The 21,374-nt window shown below is 64.5% G+C and overlaps 3 protein-coding genes across 7 annotated transcripts; 2 read left to right on the top strand and 1 right to left on the bottom strand.

The window, feature by feature from the left end:
• Nucleotides 1-183: 183 nt before the first annotated feature.
• On the top strand, nucleotides 184-2,338 carry PHPT1 (phosphohistidine phosphatase 1). 3 transcript variants are annotated; one of them, XM_081593505.1, is made up of 4 exons: nucleotides 184-401; nucleotides 552-990; nucleotides 1,466-1,590; nucleotides 2,080-2,338. In XM_081593505.1, the coding sequence occupies exons 2-4, from the start codon at nucleotides 831-833 to the stop codon at nucleotides 2,170-2,172; spliced, it is 378 nt and encodes a 125-aa protein (XP_081449631.1). In that variant the 5' UTR covers nucleotides 184-401; nucleotides 552-830; the 3' UTR covers nucleotides 2,173-2,338. The 3 variants fall into 3 exon arrangements, with proteins under 3 accessions (XP_081449631.1, XP_081449630.1, XP_081449629.1); XM_081593504.1 differs by having other exon boundaries at nucleotides 357-990; XM_081593503.1 differs by lacking the exon at nucleotides 184-401 and having other exon boundaries at nucleotides 738-996.
• A 1,303-nt stretch (nucleotides 2,339-3,641) lies between these two features.
• Nucleotides 3,642-11,384, top strand: MAMDC4 (MAM domain containing 4). The gene is made up of 27 exons (XM_081593498.1): nucleotides 3,642-3,687; nucleotides 4,275-4,382; nucleotides 4,454-4,627; nucleotides 4,707-4,832; nucleotides 4,992-5,122; nucleotides 5,205-5,289; nucleotides 5,406-5,531; nucleotides 5,682-5,819; nucleotides 5,921-6,009; nucleotides 6,094-6,267; nucleotides 6,534-6,618; nucleotides 6,703-6,882; nucleotides 6,976-7,101; nucleotides 7,196-7,327; nucleotides 7,899-8,015; nucleotides 8,132-8,266; nucleotides 8,404-8,540; nucleotides 8,611-8,818; nucleotides 8,907-9,044; nucleotides 9,168-9,286; nucleotides 9,366-9,456; nucleotides 9,598-9,744; nucleotides 9,887-10,021; nucleotides 10,255-10,382; nucleotides 10,465-10,573; nucleotides 11,045-11,223; nucleotides 11,343-11,384. The coding sequence occupies exons 1-27, from the start codon at nucleotides 3,642-3,644 to the stop codon at nucleotides 11,382-11,384; spliced, it is 3,405 nt and encodes a 1,134-aa protein (XP_081449624.1).
• Nucleotides 11,385-12,408: 1,024 nt separating this feature from the next.
• On the bottom strand, nucleotides 12,409-15,790 carry EDF1 (endothelial differentiation related factor 1). Of its 3 annotated transcripts, none has more exons than XM_081593495.1 (5): nucleotides 15,637-15,790; nucleotides 14,203-14,254; nucleotides 13,696-13,856; nucleotides 13,343-13,436; nucleotides 12,409-12,857 (listed from the first exon to the last, which is right to left on the bottom strand). In XM_081593495.1, exons 1-5 carry the CDS (start codon nucleotides 15,712-15,714, stop codon nucleotides 12,796-12,798), a joined length of 447 nt encoding a protein of 148 aa, XP_081449621.1. In that variant the 5' UTR covers nucleotides 15,715-15,790; the 3' UTR covers nucleotides 12,409-12,795. The 3 variants fall into 3 exon arrangements, with proteins under 3 accessions (XP_081449621.1, XP_081449623.1, XP_081449622.1); XM_081593497.1 differs by having other exon boundaries at nucleotides 13,750-13,856; XM_081593496.1 differs by having other exon boundaries at nucleotides 13,759-13,856.
• Nucleotides 15,791-21,374: the final 5,584 nt, after the last annotated feature.

Genomic DNA, 21,374 nt, shown 5'->3' with positions numbered 1-21,374 from the left:
AGGCCGTGGGAGCCGGTGGGGACTCGGGGGCGGGAGGCCGTGGGAGCCGGTGGGGACTCGGGGCGGGAGGCCGTGGGAGCCGGTGGGGACTCGGGGCGGGAGGCCGTGGGAGCCGGTGGGGACTCGGGGCGGGAGGCCGTGGGAGCCGGTGGGGACTCGGGGCGGGAGGCCGTGGGAGCCGGTGGGGACTCGGGGCGGGAGGCCGTGGGAGCCGGTGGGGACTCGGGGCGGGAGGCCGTGGGAGCCGGTGGGGACTCGGGGCGGGAGGCCGTGGGAGTCGGTGGGGACTCGGGGCGGGAGGCCGTGGGAGTCGGTGGGGACTCGGGGCGGGAGGCCGTGGGAGTCGGTGGGGTGCGGGGGCGGGAAGCCGCGGGACGGCAGGTAGAGTACCCGGGCGGGAGGCCCTCAGATACGCTGCGGGGACCCGGGGAAGCCGAGGGCAGTGCGCGTGGTCTGTGGGGGGAGTCAGGGCCAGTGCGCGCCCCTCGGGCCTCGTGGGCCGCCCAGACCCCCCCAGAGGGGCCCGTCAGCCGCCCCCGACCTTCGGGAAGGGCCTTCTCCGTGGGCTGAAAGGAATCGGCACCCACTCCCAGCTCCTCGGTCCCCTTTAAGGGGAGCCGGCGCGGTCACCACGCTGCAAGGAGCTGGGCCGCGATTGGCCTGTCTGTGCCGCCGGCTGGCCGTACGGTTGGCTGAGGCGCTCGGCCCGGGCAGCATGCCCCCGCGGGATTGGCCAGCGGCCTCCAGGCCCCGCCCCCCCGCGCGGTCCGCGCAGCCCGGGGTCGCGTGGGGCAGGGCCGCGGGCCGCAGGGCGAGCGCGCTCCGGGAACATGGCGGCGGCGGGCCTCGCTCAGATCCCCGACGTGGACATCGACTCCGACGGCGTCTTCAAGTATGTGCTGATTCGAGTCCACGCGGCGCCGCCCTCCGGGGCCCCGGCCCGGGAGACCAAAGAGATCGTGCGCGGCTACAAGTGGGCCGAGTACCACGGTGAGGGCGGGGCTGCGGGCCAGGGGCGGGGCCTCAGGGCTCTGTGGGCGGGTCGGCGTTGCGGGGCCGCAGCGGGGCCGCAGCGGGGCCGCAGCGGGGCCGCAGCGGGGCCGCAGCGGGGCCGCAGCGGGGCCGCAGCGGGGCCGCAGCGGGGCCGCAGCGGGGCCGCAGCGGGGCCGCAGCGGGGCCGCAGCGGGGCCGCAGCGGGGCCGGGGTGCATCCTGTGCCGGGTTCTCCTCACCGGCTGGCTTGGGTCAGGAGGCATCCAGACTGTCCTGGAGAGGAGGGGCTGTCGTAGCCCGACCCCTCCCTCCTAGTCCCTGTGCTCCTGGCCGGGAGCACCCCCTCCTCCCATTCCTCCCATCTCAGAGGGTCTCCTCTCCTGGGGGTAGGGGCTGCTTAGAGCTGGGGGAGCCCAGGGGGGCCTCAGACCCCCTCCACCCTGGCTAGTGCTGAGCCACCCTCCCCATTCCAGCCGACATCTACGACAAGGTATCAGGCGAGATGCAGAAGAAGGGCTATGACTGCGAGTGCCTGGGGGGCGGGCGCATCTCCCACCAGAGCCAGGACCGGAAGATCCACGTGTACGGCTACTCCATGGTGAGCCCACAGCTGAGTGCCGCGGTCCTGGCTGGGGAACACCGGGCCCTTCTCAGCCACAGAGCCCTACCTCCGGGGTCCGCAGCCTCCCTGTCTCCATGCGGCATGACACAGGAAACACTTGGGGTGGGAGGGAGCCACTGCCCCCCCAAGCCCCCATGGGCTGCATGCTGTTACGGCCCCGAAGGCCTGGCCAAGCTGCTGTCCTCCAGCGCTTCAAGGCTGCCAGTGCTGCATTGGAGCTCGGGTACCTGCCTCTGCCTTCACCACGTTACCTGCGGGGTCATGGGGCACCCAGAGCTGGCTCGGCCTCTGGCTGGAGGGCCCTGCCTCAAGGTTGGCTCACCCTGGAGGTCACACTTCCCCAGGAGAGTGGCTCAGGTGGCTAGGGGGATGACAGCCTCCTCCCCAGCTGGCTCCTGGTGTCCCTGCTGCCTGGGGGGCCCCAGAGCCAGGACCAGGCATGTGAGAGCCACCTTCTTCCTTCAGGGTTACGGTCGGGCCCAGCACTCTGTCTCCACTGAGAAGATCAAAGCCAAGTATCCGGACTACGAGGTCACGTGGGCTGACGACGGCTACTGAGGCCTACTCGAGGCCCGCTCCGTCCCGCAGCCCACGCAGAACTCTGCCCTCAAGACCCCTCCCAAGGGGCTGGACTGCACCCCCTGGCACTTTGCCACCCTGGCCGGGCCTCGGTGCCTGGGGTTCCCTCTCAGAATTAAAAGCATCGTCAGCTCCGCTGCTCCCTGAGCACTGTGTCTTGGCATCTCTGTTCTCAGCTCGCCTCTCAGTACTTGCAGCTACAGTGGGTGGGTGGCCGAGAGCTGGAGGCTGCCCCTCACCCAGATCTACCCCGGGAGCCCAGGGAGCGGCGGTGCACACTCAGCCCTTTGGGGTCTGATAAGGGGGCCCTGGCCGCTGCCCCCGTTTATGGCCTGATTGCTTCTCCATGCACCTGCTGTCCTCACGGTCATCTGGGAAGAGGCCTGACAAGCCCTTACGCAAGGAGCTAGGGCCGAGTCCCTCCAGCCTGAGGAGGCGGGGGCCCCTCCCAGTATGGGGGGGGGGACCAGCAACCCCCATCTTGGCCACTGCTGACTGAGGTCACAAGTAGGGTGGTCTACAGCCCCTCGACTCCAGAATCAGGCCCCACTGCCACAGGCTCCTGCTTCAAGTAAACCAGGCGTCACACTTGGAGCCCCTCTCCCAGGACCCTCCTCCTGGTGCTGTGGGGAGCAGAGGCATCCATCTCGCTGTGCCCTCCTCCTCTGGGCTCCAGGGCCCTCACAGAAGCCTCTCCAGGCAGGAGCCATTGTCACGCTTTTAAAGATGAGGAAACTGAGGCTCAGGTTAGGCAAGCTCCCAAGGCTGGACGGTGATAAACTGGGCAGCACCTGGCTCCAGATCCTCCGCTGGGGTCAGTGCCACACGGCCCAGAGCCCCTCGGCTCCTCTGGCGCCTGTGCCTGGCTGCGCCCAGCCCACACCACACTGCTCGGAGACTTGTCGACGAGAAAAGTCATCGTTTTTAAGTGAGCAAGTGAAGAGGAACCCACAGGCTGAGTTACGGGGGGGGACGATGCCCCTGGTTGCTAGGGTTGCCCCCTCCCCGTGCAGAGAACTCAAGCCAGGTGCAAGGTTTCCACAAGCTGGGCACCTGCCCGGCTGAGTTGAACTCTGCGGAACCAGAGACCCCAGAAGTAGCGGCCGAGGCCTGTGTCACTCAGTGCCGTCTCCAGCGGGGCCGCCACCAGACGGGGCTGGGCAGCAGCAGGCACCGTGGCCGAGGCCCGACCTTCGGCCAAAAGGGGCCAGGCAGGTGGGAGCCCCCCTGGGCGGGGGCCTCTCTTCCTGGGTGCATTTACAGCCAGATGTTTGTCCTTGTCAGCACGGGGTGGGGCCAGGGGAGGGGCTGCAGATACAGAAAGGGCTTAGCCGGGTCGAAGTCAGAGCAGAATCGGCCTGCGGGGCCTCGGGCTGATAACCAGGCAGAGTCCCCACCAGCTGGCCAGGGTACACATGGCCCCAGGCCTCCCTGCCTCGGGACTGACCATGCCTCTGCATGGCCACCTCCTGCCTGCCGTGGTCCTGCTGCTGGGTGAGTCGCCGGGCCCGGCTCCTGAAGCAGGACTGTCCGGGGCCCGGCTGCTGGGTCTGCAAGGAAGGAGGGACGCGGGCCCAGGACGGCTGCCGTGGGGACGCCGGGCAAGCCCTTGGGGTCCTGGGGATGGCCCCGCTGGGGTCGGGGCCGGAGTCCAGCCCGCCCTGGCCCAGTCTCCACCCAGGCTCTAAGGCAAGAGGTCCCTGAAGACAGACCCTCATTGGCTGCTCCACCTGGGTGGAGCCTGAGGGGGCCTGGGCCGCCCTGCCGCAGCCCCTGTGGAGTCGTACTGGACTCCGGTTCTCCTCCCCAGGGAGGGACCCACGTCAGGGATCCCCAGTCCCTCGCACACCCACGCACCCCGTCCTGACACAGCCGGCCTCTCTAGGGCCAGACATGCCCTCCTGGGCCCTGACAGGGACCCCTCCCCCCGGGGCAGTTCTCCATGGGTTTCTGGCCCCCTCCCTGCATGACCTCCTGGCCTGACCCCCAAATGTCCCAGGATGCCCCACTCTGAGGGGTCTCTGGGCTGGGGAACAGCGGGGCCTCACTATCCCGGGCCACCTGGCTGTCTCTGCTGGCAGCAGGGTGCCCCGGCTGGGCCTGGGTCCCCAACCACTGCAGGACCCCCCACGAGGCCGTGTGCAACTTCGTGTGTGACTGTAGGGGCTGCCCCGACGAGGCACAGTGTGGTGAGCCGGGGCAGAGGGGCAGCGGCGGGGCCGGCCCTCGTGGCCACCCCGCCTGACGCCCTGCCTCCCAGGTTACCACGGGGTCTCGCCCAGCCTGGGCACCCCCTTCACCTGCGACTTCGAGCAGGACTCCTGTGGCTGGCAGGACATCAGCACCGCAGGCTACCGCTGGCTCCGGGACCGGGCGGGGGCCTCGCCGGAGGGGCCGGGGCCGCGCGCGGACCACACTCTGGGCACTGACCTCGGTGAGGCCTGAGCGGGGCTCCACGCTGTCCCCACCCCTCTGTGCCTCCCGCCCCATCTCCTGACCTCTCGGCTGGCCAGGCTGGTACGCGGCAGTCGGCACACACCGTGGAAGAGAGACGGCCACCGCGGCCCTGCGCTCCCCCCTCCTGCACGAGGCCGCCCCCACCTGCGAGCTGAGGCTCTGGTACCATGCGGCCTCAGGAGGTGTGTGCCCCGTACCCTGTGACCCGAGGCAGGTGACCCAAGGGGAGGGGTGCAGAGACGGCAAGGCGCCCCCAGGGTGGGCAGAGGTTCTGGGGTGGGCACAGCCACTGGCCTGGGGGAGGCCTGGGGCCTGAGCTGCCCCGGGACCCCTCACTGCAGATGTGGCCGAGCTACGGCTGGAGCTGACCCACGGTGCGGAGACGCTGACCCTGTGGCAGAGTGCAGGGCCCTGGGGCCCATACTGGCAGGAGCTGGTGGTGCCCACGGGCCGCATCCCGGGTGACTTCAGGGTGAGATGGGCACTTGGGATGGTGGGTATGGCGGGGCGGGTCTGAGCCCCGACTTAGACACCAGGGACCTTGCTCTCTCCAGGTGACCTTCTCTGCCACACGAAATGCCACCCACAGGGGCAGCGTGGCCTTGGACGACGTGGCCTTCTGGCGCTGCGGGCTGCCCAGTAAGGTCCCCTGGCCGTGGGCCCACGCCTGGAGGAGGGAGGGGGTCAGCAGGAGGCCCTGGTCAGCGGCCCCGCCCGGAGACTTGGGGCAGGTGAGGGGTTAACCCTGCCCCCAGCCCCCCAGGTGCACTGCCCCTTGGGGCACCACCGTTGCTGGAATGAGGCCTGTGTGGAGCCCCCCCAGCTGTGCGATGGGGAGGACAACTGTGGGGACCGCTCGGATGAGGACGCAGCCCCCTGCAGTGAGTGGGACGGGGGGCTGGCCCTTGGCACCGTCCCTCAGGGGCTGAGACAGCTGACGTCCGCGGAGCGGGGGCCGTGAGCGCAGGCCTGGGTGGCGGCGGGCCAGGGAGGGGGCCCTGCTCGGCAGCCGGAGCCCCCTTGCCCCCCAGGACACTACATAGCCACCGATTTTGAGATGGGCCTCGGCCTGTGGAACCATTTGGAGGGCTGGACCCGGAACCGCAGTGCTGGCGGCCCCGGCCCCCCTGCCTGGCCGCGTGGTGACCACACCAGCAACAGTGCTCAGGGTGAGGCCTGGAGACCCCGCCACGCCCCGCCCGCCCACCCGCCACCACGCCCCGTCCCGCCCGCCGCCCGCAGCCCTAGCCCACGCCTGCCGTCTCCCCAGGCTCCTTCCTCGCGTCCGTGGCTGAGCCCAGCGCCCCAGCGGTCCTCTCCAGCCCCGAGCTCCAGGCCTCGGCCCCCTACAACTGCTCGGTGAGCGGGTGGGGGTCGCGGGGCGCCGTCCTGCCTGCCCAGGCCCCGCGGCGTCTCTGCTGACTGTGCGCGGTCCCCTCCCAGCTCGTCTTCTATCACTACCTGCACGGGTCTGAGGCTGGCTGCCTCCAGGTGTTCCTACAGATGGGGAGCCCTGCGGCCCCCCAGACCCCCGTCCTGCTGCGCAGGCGCCATGGGGACCTGGGGGCCGCCTGGGTCCGAGACCGAGTTGACATCCAGAGCAAGCACCCCTTTCGGGTGAGGCTGGCGAAGGCAGCATCGTGGGGGGAGGCGGGGAGGTCCGGGGCCCTTTGGGGAGTCCCATGTGGGCTCCTCCACCGTCTCAGAAGGAGGGCAGGCCAGAGGAGGGGAGGGGCTCCCTGCAGAGATGCCCCTGAAGGGCTGGGTGTCCTGCAGGAGGCAAGGATGAGGTGTGGATTCTGGGGAGAGGACTCGGGGGGGGGCAGGCCGGCCTGGGAATCACAGAGGGGTGCTGGGGCGCCCCCGACCCCGTCCGTCCCCAGATCCTCCTGGCTGGGCAGACAGGCCCGGGGGGCGTCATGGGCCTGGACGACCTCATCCTGTCTGACCACTGCAAGCTGGTCCCAGGTGAGCCTGCTGGACGCCCCCACCCCCAACCCCGGGAGAAGCACAGCCCCCGCCAACCCACCTGACCCCCGCGCCGGCCCACAGAGCTGGCCGGTCCACCTCCGGGGCTCTGGCCCCCAGGCCCCTGGCCCCAGCCGTCCAGCCTGCGGCCTCGGAACTTCTGTGAGCCCGGACATTTCTTCTGTGGGGACCTGTGTGTCCCCCTGGAGCAGCTGTGTGACTTCCAGCAGCAGTGCCCGGGGGGCGAGGACGAGCAGGAGTGCGGTGAGCGGGCCGGGGGCCTCACTTTCCTTCGGCTCTCTCCTCTGGGAGCAGCTGGCGAGGCCCTGGGCCCATCTGTGCCCCCTGCCCTTGCAGGCACCACGGACTTCGAGTTGCCCTCGGGCGGAGGCTGGGAGGACCACAGCGTGGGGCGGCTGCAGTGGGCGCGCCTCCCGGCCCCGGACAGGAGGTGGCCCGGCCCGGATGCCCGCAGGACTGCTGGTGAGGCTTCGCCTGGGGGCTGCCCCCTCTCCCTAGGGAGGGCGCTGAGTCAGGGTCCCTGGGAGGAACCGGCTCTGAGGCCTGCTCTCCCCAGGGCACTTCCTGGCAGTGCAGAGGGCCTGGGGGCAGCTGACCGAGGAGGCCCGGGTTCTCACACCCACCCTGGGCCCCTCGGGCCCCCGCTGTGAGCTCCACCTGGCTTACTATTTTCAGAGTCACCCCCAAGGTACCACCGTCCCTTTGGGCCCTCTGCCCCATCCTGGGGGGGCGTGGGGGTCAGAGCCCCCGGGCGAGGGATGGGGGCAGGTCGGGCTGCCCACAGTGACCCCTCGCCAGGTTTCCTGGAGCTGTTCGTGGTGGAGGGCAGCCGCCGCGAGCTGGTGTGGCAGGCCCCGGGCAGCAACGCTGGGGGCTGGAAGGTGGACAGGGTCCTTCTCGGGGCTCGCCGCCGGCCGTTCCGGGTGAGGAGCGTGGCCTGGGGCAGAGAGGGGCTCCCGCGGAGCCGGCCCTGGCCTGATGGCCTCCTCCTTCGTGCCCCGTGAAGCTGGAGTTTGTCGGGCTGGTGGAGCCGGACGGCCCCGGTCAGCAGAGCGCAGGGGTGGACGACATGACCCTGACGGACTGCAGTCCCGCGGCGGTTGCTGAGGAAGACTCAGGTGCTTTCCCCGGGAACCCGGCCCCCACCCAGGCCTCCTCGAGGGGCCCCCGGGAGCCCCTCTCCAGGAGCCAGTCTCCCCCACCCTCTTGGCACTCAGGAGGGCTGTCGGGGGTGCTGACCCACCTCTGCCCACCCCCAGAGGTCTCCTGTAACTTTGAGCGGGGGACCTGTGGCTGGCACACCGGCCACCTCACAGATGCCCACTGGAACCGGGTCGAGAGCCGTGGCCCGAGGTACGACCACACCACAGGCCAAGGTAAGGCGGGGTGCCCTGGGGGCGGCTGCTAGACCCTGCCTCCCGGGGGCAGAGGGGAGTGCAGGGCTGAGCCCCCCCAGCCTGGGCCCGCAGCCCAGCCCCTCATGCCCCCACAGGCCACTTCATGCTCCTGGACCCCACGGACCCCCCCGCCCGGGGCCCCGCTGCCCACCTGCTCACCCAGCCCCAGGCGCCCACAGCCCCTCAGGAGTGCCTCTCCTTCTGGTTCCACCTCTACGGTCCCCAGATCGGTGAGGCCCCCAGCTGGACAGGGCCTCACGGGAGCCTCACGGCGGCCCCAAGTCCTGCCTCTTGCCCCCTGGGGGGCCCAGGAGGGGATGAGAGGCAGGGTTTAGGGCCTCGTCCCCTCCCAACCCCCTGCCTCTAGGGACTCTGCGCCTGGCGATGAGGCGAGAAGGGGCGGCAGAAACGCCCTTGTGGTCACGGTCTGGCACCCACGGCAACCACTGGCACGAGGCCTGGGCCACCCTCCACCACCAGCCGGATGCGGGCGCCAAGTACCAAGTGAGGCCCCGGGCGTGGGCGCGTTGGGCAAGGCGAGGCCCCAGCCGGCTGACTGCTCTCTGCCCCCCAGCTGCTGTTTGAGGGCCTCCGGGATGGGTACCTCGGCAGCATGGCACTGGATGACGTGGCCCTGCGGCCTGGGCCCTGCTGGGCCCCCCGGCGCTGCTCCTTCGAGGACTCGGCCTGCGGCTTCTCCACGGGGGGCCGGGGCCTCTGGACACGCCAGGCCAACGCCTCGTGGGGCCCCCACGCTGACCACACCACGGAGACGGCTCAGGGTGCCCGCTGGGGTGGGGCGGCGAGCACATGGGTGCGGGTGGGGAGGGGAGGGGCAGCAGCTGGCAGGCTGACCCTGCCACCCCCCAGGGCACTACATGGTGGTGGACATGAGCCCACAGGCCTTGCCCCGTGGCCACGTGGCCTTGCTGACCTCGGAGGAGCACCGGCCCCTGCTGCAGCCCACCTGTCTGACCTTCTGGTATCACCTGAGCCTCCGCAACCCAGGTGAGGGGCGGCTGGGAACCGGGGCCGTGAGGTCCCCTCAGAGGCCTTTGGGACCCCCCCCCACCACAGGGCCTGAGCGGGCAGCCCCCTGCCGTGCTTATGGGGCTGGCTGCTTGGTGACAGGCACCCTGAGGGTCCACGTGGAGGAGGCCGGCAGGCAGCAGGTGCTCAGCGTCAGCTCCCGCGGAGGGGCCGCCTGGCGCCTGGGCAGCGTGGACGTGCAGGCCGGGCGGGCCTGGAGGGTGAGTGCAGTAGGGGGCCCTCCTCACCCCAAGGGCTGTGCAGGGCGCAGCAGGCACGATCCCCGCCCGGTACCCCCAGGTGGTGTTCGAGGCAGTGGCCGCCGGCGTGGACCACTCCTACCTGGCGCTGGACGACCTGCTCCTCCAGGACGGGCCCTGCCCTCTGCCAGGTGGGAGCCCGTGGCCCGGCTCCTGGTGGTCCCAGCTCCCTGCCGCCCCCACGACGGCTGGCCTGACCTCCACGCCCTGCGGCGGCGGTGCCCCAGGGGTGGAGGGCGTGGGGCAGCACCCTCACGGCCAGCCCCTTACAGCTTCCTGTGACTTCGAGGCTGGTCTGTGTGGCTGGAACCATGTGCCCCGGCCCGGCCTGGGCGGGTACAGCTGGGACTGGAGCAGCGGGGCCTCGCCCTCCCGCTACCCCCAGCCCCCCGTGGACCACACCCTGGGCACAGCGGCAGGTGGGTCTGAGGCGGGAAGGGGCCCCAGAGCCATGCACGCCTCACCCCAGCCCAGCCAGCGCAGATGCCCGGCGGGGTCAGAGGCCGCAGGTCGGGGCGCAGGCTCCATCAGGTCCGCAGGCACCCGCCCTCTCGTTCCCAGGCCACTTTGCGCTCTTTGAGACCAGCGTGCTGGGCCCGGGGGGCCGAGCGGCCGGGCTCGTCAGCCAGCCTCTGCCCCCCACTGCGGCCTCCTGCCTGCGCTTCTGGTACCACATGGGCTTCCCTGAGCACTTCTGTGAGTGGCCGGAGCCCCGGGGCGGGCCGGGGAGAAGGGCACCCCATTTTGTGCCTGACAAGCCACTTCTGTGAGTGGCCGGAGCCCCGGGGCAGGCCGGGGAGACGGGCATCCCATTTTGTGCCTGACAAGCCACTTCTGTGAGTGGCCGGAGCCCCGGTGCGGGGGTGTGGGTGGAGGGGGGTGCAAGGGTGCCCCCCCTGTGCCTGACCGCCCTGACACCCTGCTCCCAGACCAAGGCGAGCTGAGGGTCCTCCTGAGCAGCGCGCAGGGGCAGCTGGCCGTGTGGCGTGCGGGCGGGCGCCGGCGGCATCAGTGGCTGGAGGGCCAGGTGGACGTGGCCAGCGCCGCGGAGTTCCAGGTGAGGCGGCGCACAGACCCGGGAGCCCTCGGGCAGCTCCACCCCCTCCCCGGCCCACGCAGCCTCCTCTCCCTCCCGTCAGATCGTGTTTGAAGCCACGCTGGGCGGCCAGCCAGCCCTGGGGCCCATCGCCCTGGACGACGTTGAGTATCTGGCTGGGCAGCGGTGCCAGCTGCCTACACCCAGCCAGGGTAAGCCCTGCCCAGTGGGCCGGCCCTGCTCCAGGGCAGAGCCTCTGCCAACCTCGGGGGGTGGGGGGGTGTCACGCCCTCGCCTGAGGGACCAGGAGAGCCACCGGGCTGGCTGGCACCACCCCACCCTCGCTGCGGGGCCCCAGCTGTCCCCCTAGGAGCGGGGTGCCCCCCTGGCCTCTGCCCGCTGTGCTCCTGCTCCCAGTCAGGCCAGAGACCACAGCCACCCTCCTGCCAGAGCACTCACTGATGCCTATGACTTCATGACAAAGGGGGCGTCCAGCCTGGGGCCATGACCCCCGGGTGTGCAGCCCCCTGCCTGCCAGGGCCCAGCCTCAGCCCGTGACGGGTGACTTCAGAGGGGACCTGGAAACCTCAGGCCGTGGGGACAGCCGTGCCGGCACCCTCCTCGACCCTGGGCGGGGCTGAGAAAGGACTGGGGTCCCAGGTCACGCGCCCTGCGGCCCACAGGGGACAGGGCAGTGGCCGCACCGGTGCCGGCCGTGGTCACTGGCGCCCTCCTCCTCCTCGTGCTGCTGCTGCTACTCGGGGTCGCGGGCCGGCGCTGGCTGCAGAAGAAGGGGGGCTGCCCCTCCTGGGGTGAGATGGACACCGTGGCCCCTGGCTTCGACAACATTCTCTTCAATGCGGTAGGAACCCTGGGTTGGGGTGGCAGGCTGGAGCCGGGGTCGCTGTGTGCTGAGCCCCGCACTCAGCCTGGCAGTGCACAGGGCCCCAGCAGCCACTAAGCTCCTCCCCTTCCTCCTAGGACCGTGTCACCCTGCCAGCATTGGTCACCAACGACCAGTAGACGACCCAGAGAAGACCCCAGCTCCTCACACGAGCTCACCCGCCACAGGGACCCCGGCCCAGGGACCAACACCTGTCCCCCCCAATACACTGAGCCCCTGCGTCCATCACCCTCAGAGGGGCTGTACCCACAGGCCCAAGTGTGGTCCTTACCCCAGCAAAAAAAGCTGCAGCCCACAAGGAACATCCCCCCGCCGGCCGGGGTCTGCCCCTCAGCAGGAAGGGCAGTTCCCCAGACCCAATCCAATCTGCCAGAGAGGCCGATCCTATGGGGTTCAGTGGCTCAGGAGATAGCCAGGGGCTTGAGGCAGAAGGAGGCAGATGCAGTGGGGCCCCAAGAAGCCACTGCCCCAGCCCAGGCCAGAGGGACCCACCCAGGCCCCACCTCACTGGGCGATTCTGTAGCTGATAATAGGAAACCCCCACAGGTTCAGGAGACAGACTCGGGCAGACACTTGTCAGGATCCAAGGTGGCCCAGAGCTGGACTAGTGGCGGAATGCTCTAATCTGTCCAGAGTCCCAAATAAAGATCCCCGAGTCCGCCCTCCCAGGGTCAAGGTCCCTGTGTCCACCCTTCCCCGGTCAAAATCCCTACCCACAAGCCACCCTCGCGTAATAAAATGGAGCAGAGTCTTTCTAACCCAGGGACAGTCCCAGGTTCTGATCTTACACACAGGAGACTCAGACACCACCCACCCAACTCTGGGGAGGCCCCCAGGCATGGCCGTCCTGGAGGGTGTGAAGGCCACACCTCCAGCCCAGGGGGCGCCACCTTGCCACCGGAGCCCACTGGGATCCACAGGCAAGGATGTGACCGGGGGCACCAAGGTCTGATGCCCAGAAGCTGACCGATGCCCACTGTCCCAGCAGAGGTGACAAGAAACAGCTTGCAGAGGCACCGTCCCAGGCGCTCAAGTTCCCTCGCGGTGCCTCATGAAGACAGCCCTTTGCTGCACTGGGGCCGGAGGGAGGGGGCGCTGCAGGCACCAGAGCGGAGAGTGGGGGGCAAGGATCCACCACCAGCAGGAAGGGAACAAACTTTATTAGCTTCTCTACGAGCCAGGCTGGAGAAACAGCTCCTCTCCCAGTGACCACCCACCCCGTGCGAGGTGGTGTCCCCCCACCCTCCCCCCGCCAGCTCCCCGGAGCCACACCCGCAGTGGGATGGACCCCGGGGGAGAGGAAGGCAGTGTTCCGCACCCCACTGAGGGCTGCGGATAGGGAGGGAAAAAATCAGAAGCAAACACTTTGCAAGGTTTTGTTTGTAGTTAGACAGCAGGTACGAGGAGAGGGGTTCCCGGGCAGGACTCCCGCCCGTGTTCCGCTCGGCCGCGTGGAGAGAGCCGTGCCGGTGGTCAAGGGGACCAGCCGGGTGAGATCAGCCGGAACGCACTGATTTCGAGGCTTTATGTTCATTTCGCCCTTGGCCCCTTCTCAATCGGCTTCCCAATGTCCTTCCCCCGGAGCTTGAGGCCTGAAAGAGCCATGGGCCCCCACTGACCACTGCAGCTCCCACTCTGGACTTCAAGGCACAGGGCAGCTCCTCAGCCTCCGAACCCACCACCTCGCAGACGGCAGCGCCCCCACTGACCCTGGGGCACTGGCTCCCTTCCTCTGGAGGGGGCGGGGAGTGCCATCCTAGCCCTGGGCTCTCACCCACCCCAGGACTAGGTCTCACTCTGATTGTAAAGAGCATGTGCCTGCCCCTCCTCGAGGGGAGAGGACGGCCCCTCCCAGGACCAGGCCTCCGCTCCAGGAGCCACGCTGCTGCCAATGCTGGGTGGGCGGCACGGGGGCGGGGGGGGGTTGCCCAGACACTGCATGCTCCTGCAAATGTTCTTCAGGCTCTGGAGAATTCTGGGGCTCCAGGGGCCTTCCTGCACCCTCCTCACCAACTGCACCCAGGAGGGGCGGCCACCCTGCGCCTGGTCAGGCAGCGAAGGTCAGCAGGCCACTTACCGATAGCTCTCTCAATCTTGCCCAGAACCTGGTTGTTGGGAATGGCCCGGCCACTCTCGTAGTCCGCGATGACTTGCGGCTTCTCATTGATTTTCTAGAGAGAACGTGTGTTTGTCTGTTAGCTCCAGGCAGTGGTGGGAGGCGGACACAGCCAGGGGAGGGCCTCAGGCTCCGTGCGGCCGTGCGCGGGCCCAGGGCCGGAGCAGACGCAGCTCAGCAAGTCACAGCTGACTCGTGTGGCCCCTCAGAGGTCTCGGGGCAAGAGCGAACTGAAGCCCCGAGTCACTGGGTGAGCAGGGCCCACGCCCCCCGCCTGCCCGACCGTGGCCTGGCGGAGGGGCCCGCGTGCTCACCGTGGCCAGGTCCTTCTGTGTCAGCCCCTTGCTCTGCCGGCCCTGCTGGATCACTTTGCCCACCTCCAGGGTCACCCGGTCGTGGTGCAGCTCCTCAGTCTCCCGGTCCAGCTTGGCTGTGTTCTTGGTGATCGAATGCTGCTTGTTCTGGCCGGCGGCCCCTGGACCGTGCAAGGCAAGAGCAGAGGAGAGGGTCTGCAGCAATGCCACAGGAGCCGGTTCGGAATGGAACCAGGCCCCACAGGCGCCCTGAGCCTGGAAGACAGGCTCAGCCAGGCCACCCGAAGTGGAGACAACTTCACAGACCTAAGAGCACTAAGCCCAGGATTTCCTCCCAGCGACAGGAAGTGGGTGGAAGGATCCCTCCTGCCTCATGCCAACCACTGCTGCTCCGACAAGACTCTCACACCCCCCAGCTCTGCAGCCGCATTGATTGCCAGCAGCCGCCCCGATGTCCGGGGAACCTGGCCACTGCCTGGTTCTGCACGTGGACATATGAGTACCTACATTTCTTAGAAGTCTCCACATCTTCTCCTCGTCTCTGAGCTGCTAAGATGGCCTGGAAAATTAGAAAGTGTGTTTTGGTCAAAATTAGCTTTCCGGTACCTGGCCAACCCCAGTTTAGGCTACTGTCAGCCTGTCAGCCAACTGATAATGCCTCATGCTTTTCGAGCCCTGGCAGTCAGGCTCTGAACTCACGCCCTGAAGCGCCCTACTACACGCCTAGTACCCGAAGCTTTTTCAAGGGCTGACAAGCAAGTGCTGGGTTTAAGCCAAAGCTTGTCATACAAATCCCTCTACATCCAACTGTCCAGGCAACTCTCAAGAAACTTCTGCTCAAGAAAACAAAAAGAGCTCATAACTTTGCTGTTGAAAAAGACGGGCAAGTGAGTCCGTTTAGAAACCCACACTTGAAATAGATTTCTCTACAAGACTCTCCTGCAAAAGCCAGAAGGAACGTCAAGTGAGGACCTGGTTTGGCCTTCCTCACTCAAACTGGCTCCTAATAAAATACAGCACATCGCACAAAGCCTGTAGCCCTCGCCCCAAACGCTGGCAAAGACAGCGATACCCCTTGATCCACAGTTGTAGAATGTGAATGTAATGTATTTCTTAAAGCTTCTGACACCTTAGAGACTATGGCTGTGGGACATTCTAAGTGTGACATGTTCAAAGATGTTTTTTAGAGCTGTTCACGTGATTCCTAGCTTGTGGCTATTAAGGTTCCTTTAGGAAAAAAAAAAAAGAAAGAGAGTGAATTTGGTTTTGACCAACTGAAAAGTCCTGGGCAGGTCGATGAATGCAAGTCAGCAGAGCCAAAGCCAGTCCTGGCCCAGATCTGGCACTGCGTGTCTAAGGCTGGCCCAAGGCTGCCCAGAGTAGAAACGGGCAGGGCTGGAGACTGACCTGCCCTTCCCCCCTTCCCTTACAGCGACTCACAGGGGAACCCGGATGAATTCGCGGAGAACCGTCTGCCCCAAGTGCCCCTCGGGGCATGCCAGCTACTCTGACAAGAAGGGGACACCAGGGTCACCAGCATGCTGGGTCCCAGGCCACTCAGCCCGGGACCAGGGACTCCCTCCTGCCGGCAGTGTGCTTCAGTGGGCTCCGCGGGCGGCCTCGGACTGGCCGGGCACCAGGCAGCCGGCGGACAGGGGAAGAACACGCCGGGGCGGGAGTGCCCGCCAACCCTACCCGCGTCCGATCGCTTCCCAGGGCCCGCCACTGACCGTCCTCGCTGACAGCCTCGGCCCGCTCCCCACCTCCACCCGGGTCCCGCAGGCCCTGTCCCGCGGGCCTGTGTCACTGCCCGAAACCGCCTCGACGCCCGCGGCCCGCCCCGGGGCCCCTCTCCGTGCCCAGCCAGTGCCCTGTCGGGCGCCGGCCCCACTCCCCGCCCCCGGCCTCCCTTGGGTCGCGAGGCCCGCGCCGCGCCCGCACCTGCTTGGACTTGGCCTGGGCGGCTGTGGGGCCCTTTTTGCGCAGCACCGTCACCGTGTCCCAGTCGCTCTCAGCCATGGCGGGGCGGGCAGGGAAGGCGCTCCGACCGGCGGCTCCGCAGCAGCTGCTCGAGACCCGGCGACGCGACGTCCCCTCTTCGCTGGGCCGCTTCCGGCGCCCGCTGCGGGCCCGCCCCTCCTCCCATTGGCCGGCGACTCGAGGGGCGGGTACTTCCCTCGGCTCGGAGCCAATCCGCGCCCGGCTCGTCTAAGCAAGCCCCCGCGGTGCGCGACGTGGGGCGGGAGACGGCACGGCCCCGGCGCGTGTCCGCTGGGGGGCGCTGCAGGGGCCGGGGGTGGCTGAGGGGGGACGCGAGCCGCCGGGGTGCTGAGCGGGCGTGGGGAGCTGGGGTGGCTGAGGGCGCGCCCGGGAGCTCTGGGCGGCGAAGAGACGGGCAGGGAGCCCTGGGGGGCCGGGGGTGGCTGAGGGGGGACGCGAGCCGCCGGGGTGCTGAGGGGGGCGTGGGGCGGCGAGGGGCACCCGGGCCGCGGGCGCGGAGGCCAGAGCAGGCGGGTGGGGCCAAGGGCACCCCGGCTCGGGGAGGCGGTGCAGGGTGGCCCTCGAAACCGGGTGGGGGCCGGGACGTGGGGAGGAGTACTCAGGGGAGCGGGAACGCGAGCGGGGGCTCCTGGGTGAGAGGCGGGCGGGGGGCGCCGGTGCGGGAAGGAAGGCGCCAACACCCGGCTTCTTGCGCCCCGCCGTCGGGGACGCAGCCTGGCCCCTCGCGGGCAAGGTGGGCGCGCGAACTTGATGCAGGGGAGCGGTGGCCTCGCCGATTTCCCTGTGGTTGATATTAACTTCTGTTTCGTGCTCTTTTGGTCACCTTGCGCGCCAACTGAAGTTCTGTTTCTCTGGAGTTACTATCAAGCTATAAAAACATGGTGGGGGCCAGGGAGGATGCGGTTTAGGTGGGGCCTGAAGCAAATATGTTTTGTGGGAGGACGCCAAGGAAATACGTAAAATTATAAAAAAACAAATTAGTTACACAAATACTTTTGTGTAACATGTATATTTTGGATAATGTATACATAATTTTACAGTATAAAATGAATGTATACATAATGTAATGAATGCTATTTTACAATAACTAATGCTTACAGTTATTTTATGGTAATCTTGGATCATAAGAAAATAAGTCAAAAATTGATAAGTGCCACAAGCATCACAAAATTCAGAAAAATAACCTTTATGAGTTAACGAATGCCTCTTTGATGCTTTTGCTTGCATTTTTGGCTGTATTCTCATTGAATGCCACATCATGACTTTGCAGAATTGTTTTCTGGAAAGAACAGTTCAGACGTTTCTTTAACCTGTTGGATCAAAGTTAATGTTGACCTTGGTTTGGGTAGCACTCCTGGCTTTGCATAGACATGCTCTGTTTGTAGCATTCCGGTAGGTTTATGCTCCACAACAGAGAAATTCTAATAAACGTGTAGACAACACTGTGGCAGCCCACAGGCAAATGGAGAGCATGGGAGGAACTTCCTTTTATAGGGAAAAGGAGGAGTCAGGAGGAGCTGGGGGTCTGGTGGAGGCTTCCCGTTGGCTGGACTGCTGAAACCTCTGACGGACGAGCTGCACTTGGGGTGGGGGACCCAGGGGAGTGTCCTTCCTCCCGCCTGGTAAGTAGAGGCGCCTTCCCAGTGGGAGAGGTCGGCAGAGACCTCTTCCTGTCTAGAGTAACTGACACCCCTGGTGGGCATGGGCGCTTCCCCCTAGCCTGAATCCACCTTCAGGTGTGGTTTCTGTAGTTAATTCCACGTTTCCCCCTTTCATCAAGATCTTTTGTCATAGAATCAGTGATCAAGAGTTGGGATCTTGGGACTTCCTGGTCATCCAGGGGCTAAGACTCCGAGTTGCCAGTACAAAGTGCCCAGGTTGGATCCCTGGTGAGGAAAGTAGATCTCACATGCCGCAACTAAGACCCAGCACAGCCGAAGAAATTAATCTTAAGAAAGATGAGAAGACTTCCCTGGTGGTCCAGTGGCTAAGACTCTGTGCTTCTAAGGCGGGGAGCCCGGGTTCAATCCCTGGTCAGGGAACTGGGTCCTACGTGCCACAGCTAAGAGTCCTCATGCTGCAACTAACCCCTGGTGTAGTCAAATAAATAAATATTAAAAAATGAAAAGAAGAGGATCTCTGTATAGTGGTGGCTTCTCCCTCCGTGCCAAGGAGCTTCCCTGGTCGTCATGTCCCTCCCGTATTGGTGGTGGTTTAGTCACTCAGTTATGTCTGACTTTCACGACCCTGTGGACTAGAACCTGCCAGGCTCCTCTGTCCTTGGGGTTTTCCAGGCAAGAAGACGAGTGGGTTGCCATTTCCTTCTCCAGGGGAATTTCCTGACCCAGGGATTGAGCCCGGGTCTCCTGTATTTCAGGCCGTCTCTTGCATTACAGGTGGGTTCTTTACCAACTGAGTCACCAAGGAAGCCCCACATCACCTCCCATATTGGAGGGAAAGTAAGCGAATGACGTAGACAGCATTTGAGTAAGGAGCAGCATCGCAGGAAGAACGAGCAGCTTTCCTTTTGCAAGTCTGTGCTTAGTCAAGGTTAGGAGCACTAGGAATTATCTCGAAGGGCTGAGCTAGCATCATACTGAAAGTGAAAGTTGCTCAGTCGTGTCCGACTCTTTGTGACCCCATGGACTATATAGTCCTTGGACTTCTCCAGGCCAGAATACTGGAGTGGGTAGCCTTTCCCTTCTCCAAGGGATCTTCCCAACCCAGGAATCAAACCTGCGTCTCCCGCATTGTGGGCGGATTCTTTACCAGCTGAGCCACAAGAGAAGCCCAAGAATACTGGAGTGGGTAGCCTTTCCCTTTGCCAGCGGATCTTCCCGACCCAGGAATTGAACCGGGGTCTCCTGCATTGCAGGTGGATTCTTTACCAACTGGGCTATCAGGGATGCTATGCTACGCTATGCTAAGTCGCTTCAGTCGTGTCCGACTCTGTGCGACCCCATAGACGGCAGCTCACCAGGCTCTGCCATCCCTAGGATTCTCCAGGCAAGAATACTGGAGTGGGTTGCCATTTCTTTCTCCAGTGCATGAAAGGGAAAAGTGAAAGTGAAGTCGCTCAGTCGTGTCCGACTCTTAGCGACCCCATGGACTGTAGCCTACCAGGCTCCTCCGTCCATGGGATTTTCCAGGCAAGAGTACTGGAGTGGGGTGCCATTGCCTTCTCCGAATATCAGGGAAGCCATCATCTTATTAGAAGCGTCATTTTTTTATAAAGGTTCAACCAACAATAGATGCAGAACTCAAGTATATTGAGCAGGATTAAAAACGACATAGCTGGGACCTCCCTGGTGGTGCGGTGGAGAAGCACCTGCCTGCAGTGCAGGGGACACAGGTTCAATCCCTGGTCTGCGGAGATTCCACGTGCCACAGAGCAGCTAGAACCGGTGCACCGCAACTCCTGAGCCCTCGGGCCTGTGCTCGGCAAGGAGACAAGCCACTGCAGCGAGGAGCCTGGACACCACGGCCAGGAGCAGCCCTGGCTCCCCGCAGCTGGAGAAACCCTGCCCTCAGCAACAAAGGCCGAGCACAACCAACACATAAATAAGTTATTAAAAAAAAATACAATAAACCCAATTTGCAAGACGGTTCCAAACCAGGAGCCCAGAACTGCAGGTATCCAGCCAAATAAAAAAGACAGCTGGTTGTCAGGCGATAGTGCTGTAGCCAACGTGCGTGCTCTTTAATTTTCTGTCACTGGGTCTCTACTTCCCCAGAGGCTTTTAAGCATTGACGGAAGAGGAGTTTACTACTGCAGACACCTGCTTGCTCAGCAAGTGGGTGATCACAGGTTCCCTGGCGCTCACTCCCATCCATGGGAGGAAGAGTCTTCCTACAGAGGCAAAGCCAGAAACGCAACGCCTCCTGCAAAATTCTCACTTAAGGCCGTTACAGAGGTTTAATGGGACAGATCCATGTGAGGCTTCTCTTCAGTTACGCAGGGAGAACAGGACATTGAATGTAGCAGGGCACACTGTCCTGTCTTCTCCAACCATCAAGACAGGAGGCTGCCCGAGCATAATAGCCGTTCTCCAAACTTCCACATGTGAAGGTGCACGCAGGGGGCATATGTACATAAAGCCCCCACACGAGTGATGGAACCTATGAATTCCTTGACTAGCTCAGAGGCACTGACATTACTCAGCCAAGGTTCGAACGGGTTCTTGCTGTCCACTTTAGTTACCAGCAAAAGCGAGTGTATGTGGAAAAGCCTAGGAGTTGCAATTCAGGGTGTTAGAAGTGTGACAGACCATAGGCAAATCCAGAGAACGACAAGGAGGGGAACTTGCTTTTATAGGAAAAAGGGGGAGTTGGCAGGGGCTGTGATGACCAAAAAGGTGATTGGAGGAAGTAGGGTTCCAGTGGAGGCTTCCCATTGGCCGGGCCCCTATTTTTATTGGCTGGACTGTGGGGGTGGGTGCCTAGGGCAGTTTCCTTCCTCCTGCCTGATGTTAGGAAGAGGTACCTTCTGTCCAAGATGTAGTTGGAGGCCTCTTACTCTTTGGGGTAATTGATGTACGTGACAGGCATGAGGACTTCTCCTACAGGCCAGTCCCCACTCCAGCTTTGGCTGGTGGTGGTGGCGGTGGTTTAGTCACTAAGTCACCTCCAACTCTTGTGACCCCATGGACTGTAGCCTGCCAGGCTCCTCTGTCCATGCAATTCTCCAAGCAAAAATACTGGAGAAGTGAAAGAAAATTACCGTAAGTTTGTTAAGATTCATGAAAGGCATTCTTTGGTCACCTCTGAGTGAGAATAGATGGACAAATGTGGCTGGATTGTCTATTGAACATGACAAGACGAAAAAGGTTGATTGTGACAAAAGCATTGTCAAATTTGTGGATATTAAGACTCGAAAAGAGAAACTGGTCTATGATGTTATTTACTACTGTGAAAAATGACTGTGTTGGAATATGCATTCCCCTCTCTTTTGAGAAAACATGTTAATGTAAAGAAAGTTTTGATCCATCACTTCCCCCTTTTCTGTTCTGTTTATTGAGTGTATTTGCTTTTCACTTCTTACATGACTGTGTAGATGAAGTTCAGCAAGACAGCATTCCCACCACTAGCTCTTCTTTTCAGGCCACTGTCGTCACTGAACACGCTCGGTCCTGTGGAGAAGGGGGGCTGAAAGGTCCGTTGGGCATCCCCAGTGAGGACTGCAAAGCCCAGGTGTGTGGGAGGAGAGGGTGGGCTGTGGTCTCTGGAGGGCAAGTGGCTGGACCAGGAGTGGAGGAGGCCACCAACTTCTCCAGCGCACTGGCGGCCACCTCCTTCAGCTGCAGAACGTAGGCCCACCTAGGCTGAGCCAGGTGCAGGGCCTCTGCAGGAGGTCCGGGGAGGGGAGGGGGCCAGCTGGAGAGAGTGGGGCTGCCGGGGATGGGCCTGGGGTCTGTGGAAGCTAGGAGGGATGGTGGACAGCTGGCAGAACCAGGGTCTCAGGTCCCAGTTGGGCTGTAGTCTGCTGGGTCCTGGACAGGAGGGAGCCCCATGGAGGAGGGTGGCCGTGGTGGGGCGGGAAATGTCTGCTGCGGAGGGGTCCTGGGAGATCCCTGAGGGCCAGCCCCAGCCTCTCCAACATGGAGCTGCTGGGTCTGAGCGTGAGCAGAGTCATCCTAGGGTTTGCGGGGTTCGAAGTGAGGCAGTGGTGCGAGTTCCCT

This window comes from Giraffa tippelskirchi, chromosome 4, assembly GCF_054371585.1.
Source record: "Giraffa tippelskirchi isolate mGirTip1 chromosome 4, T2T-mGirTip1v1.2.pri, whole genome shotgun sequence".
Classification (NCBI taxonomy): domain Eukaryota; kingdom Metazoa; phylum Chordata; class Mammalia; order Artiodactyla; family Giraffidae; genus Giraffa; species Giraffa tippelskirchi.
The sequence above is the reverse complement of the archived record's forward strand: the minus strand, read 5'-3'. Positions and strand labels throughout refer to the sequence as shown.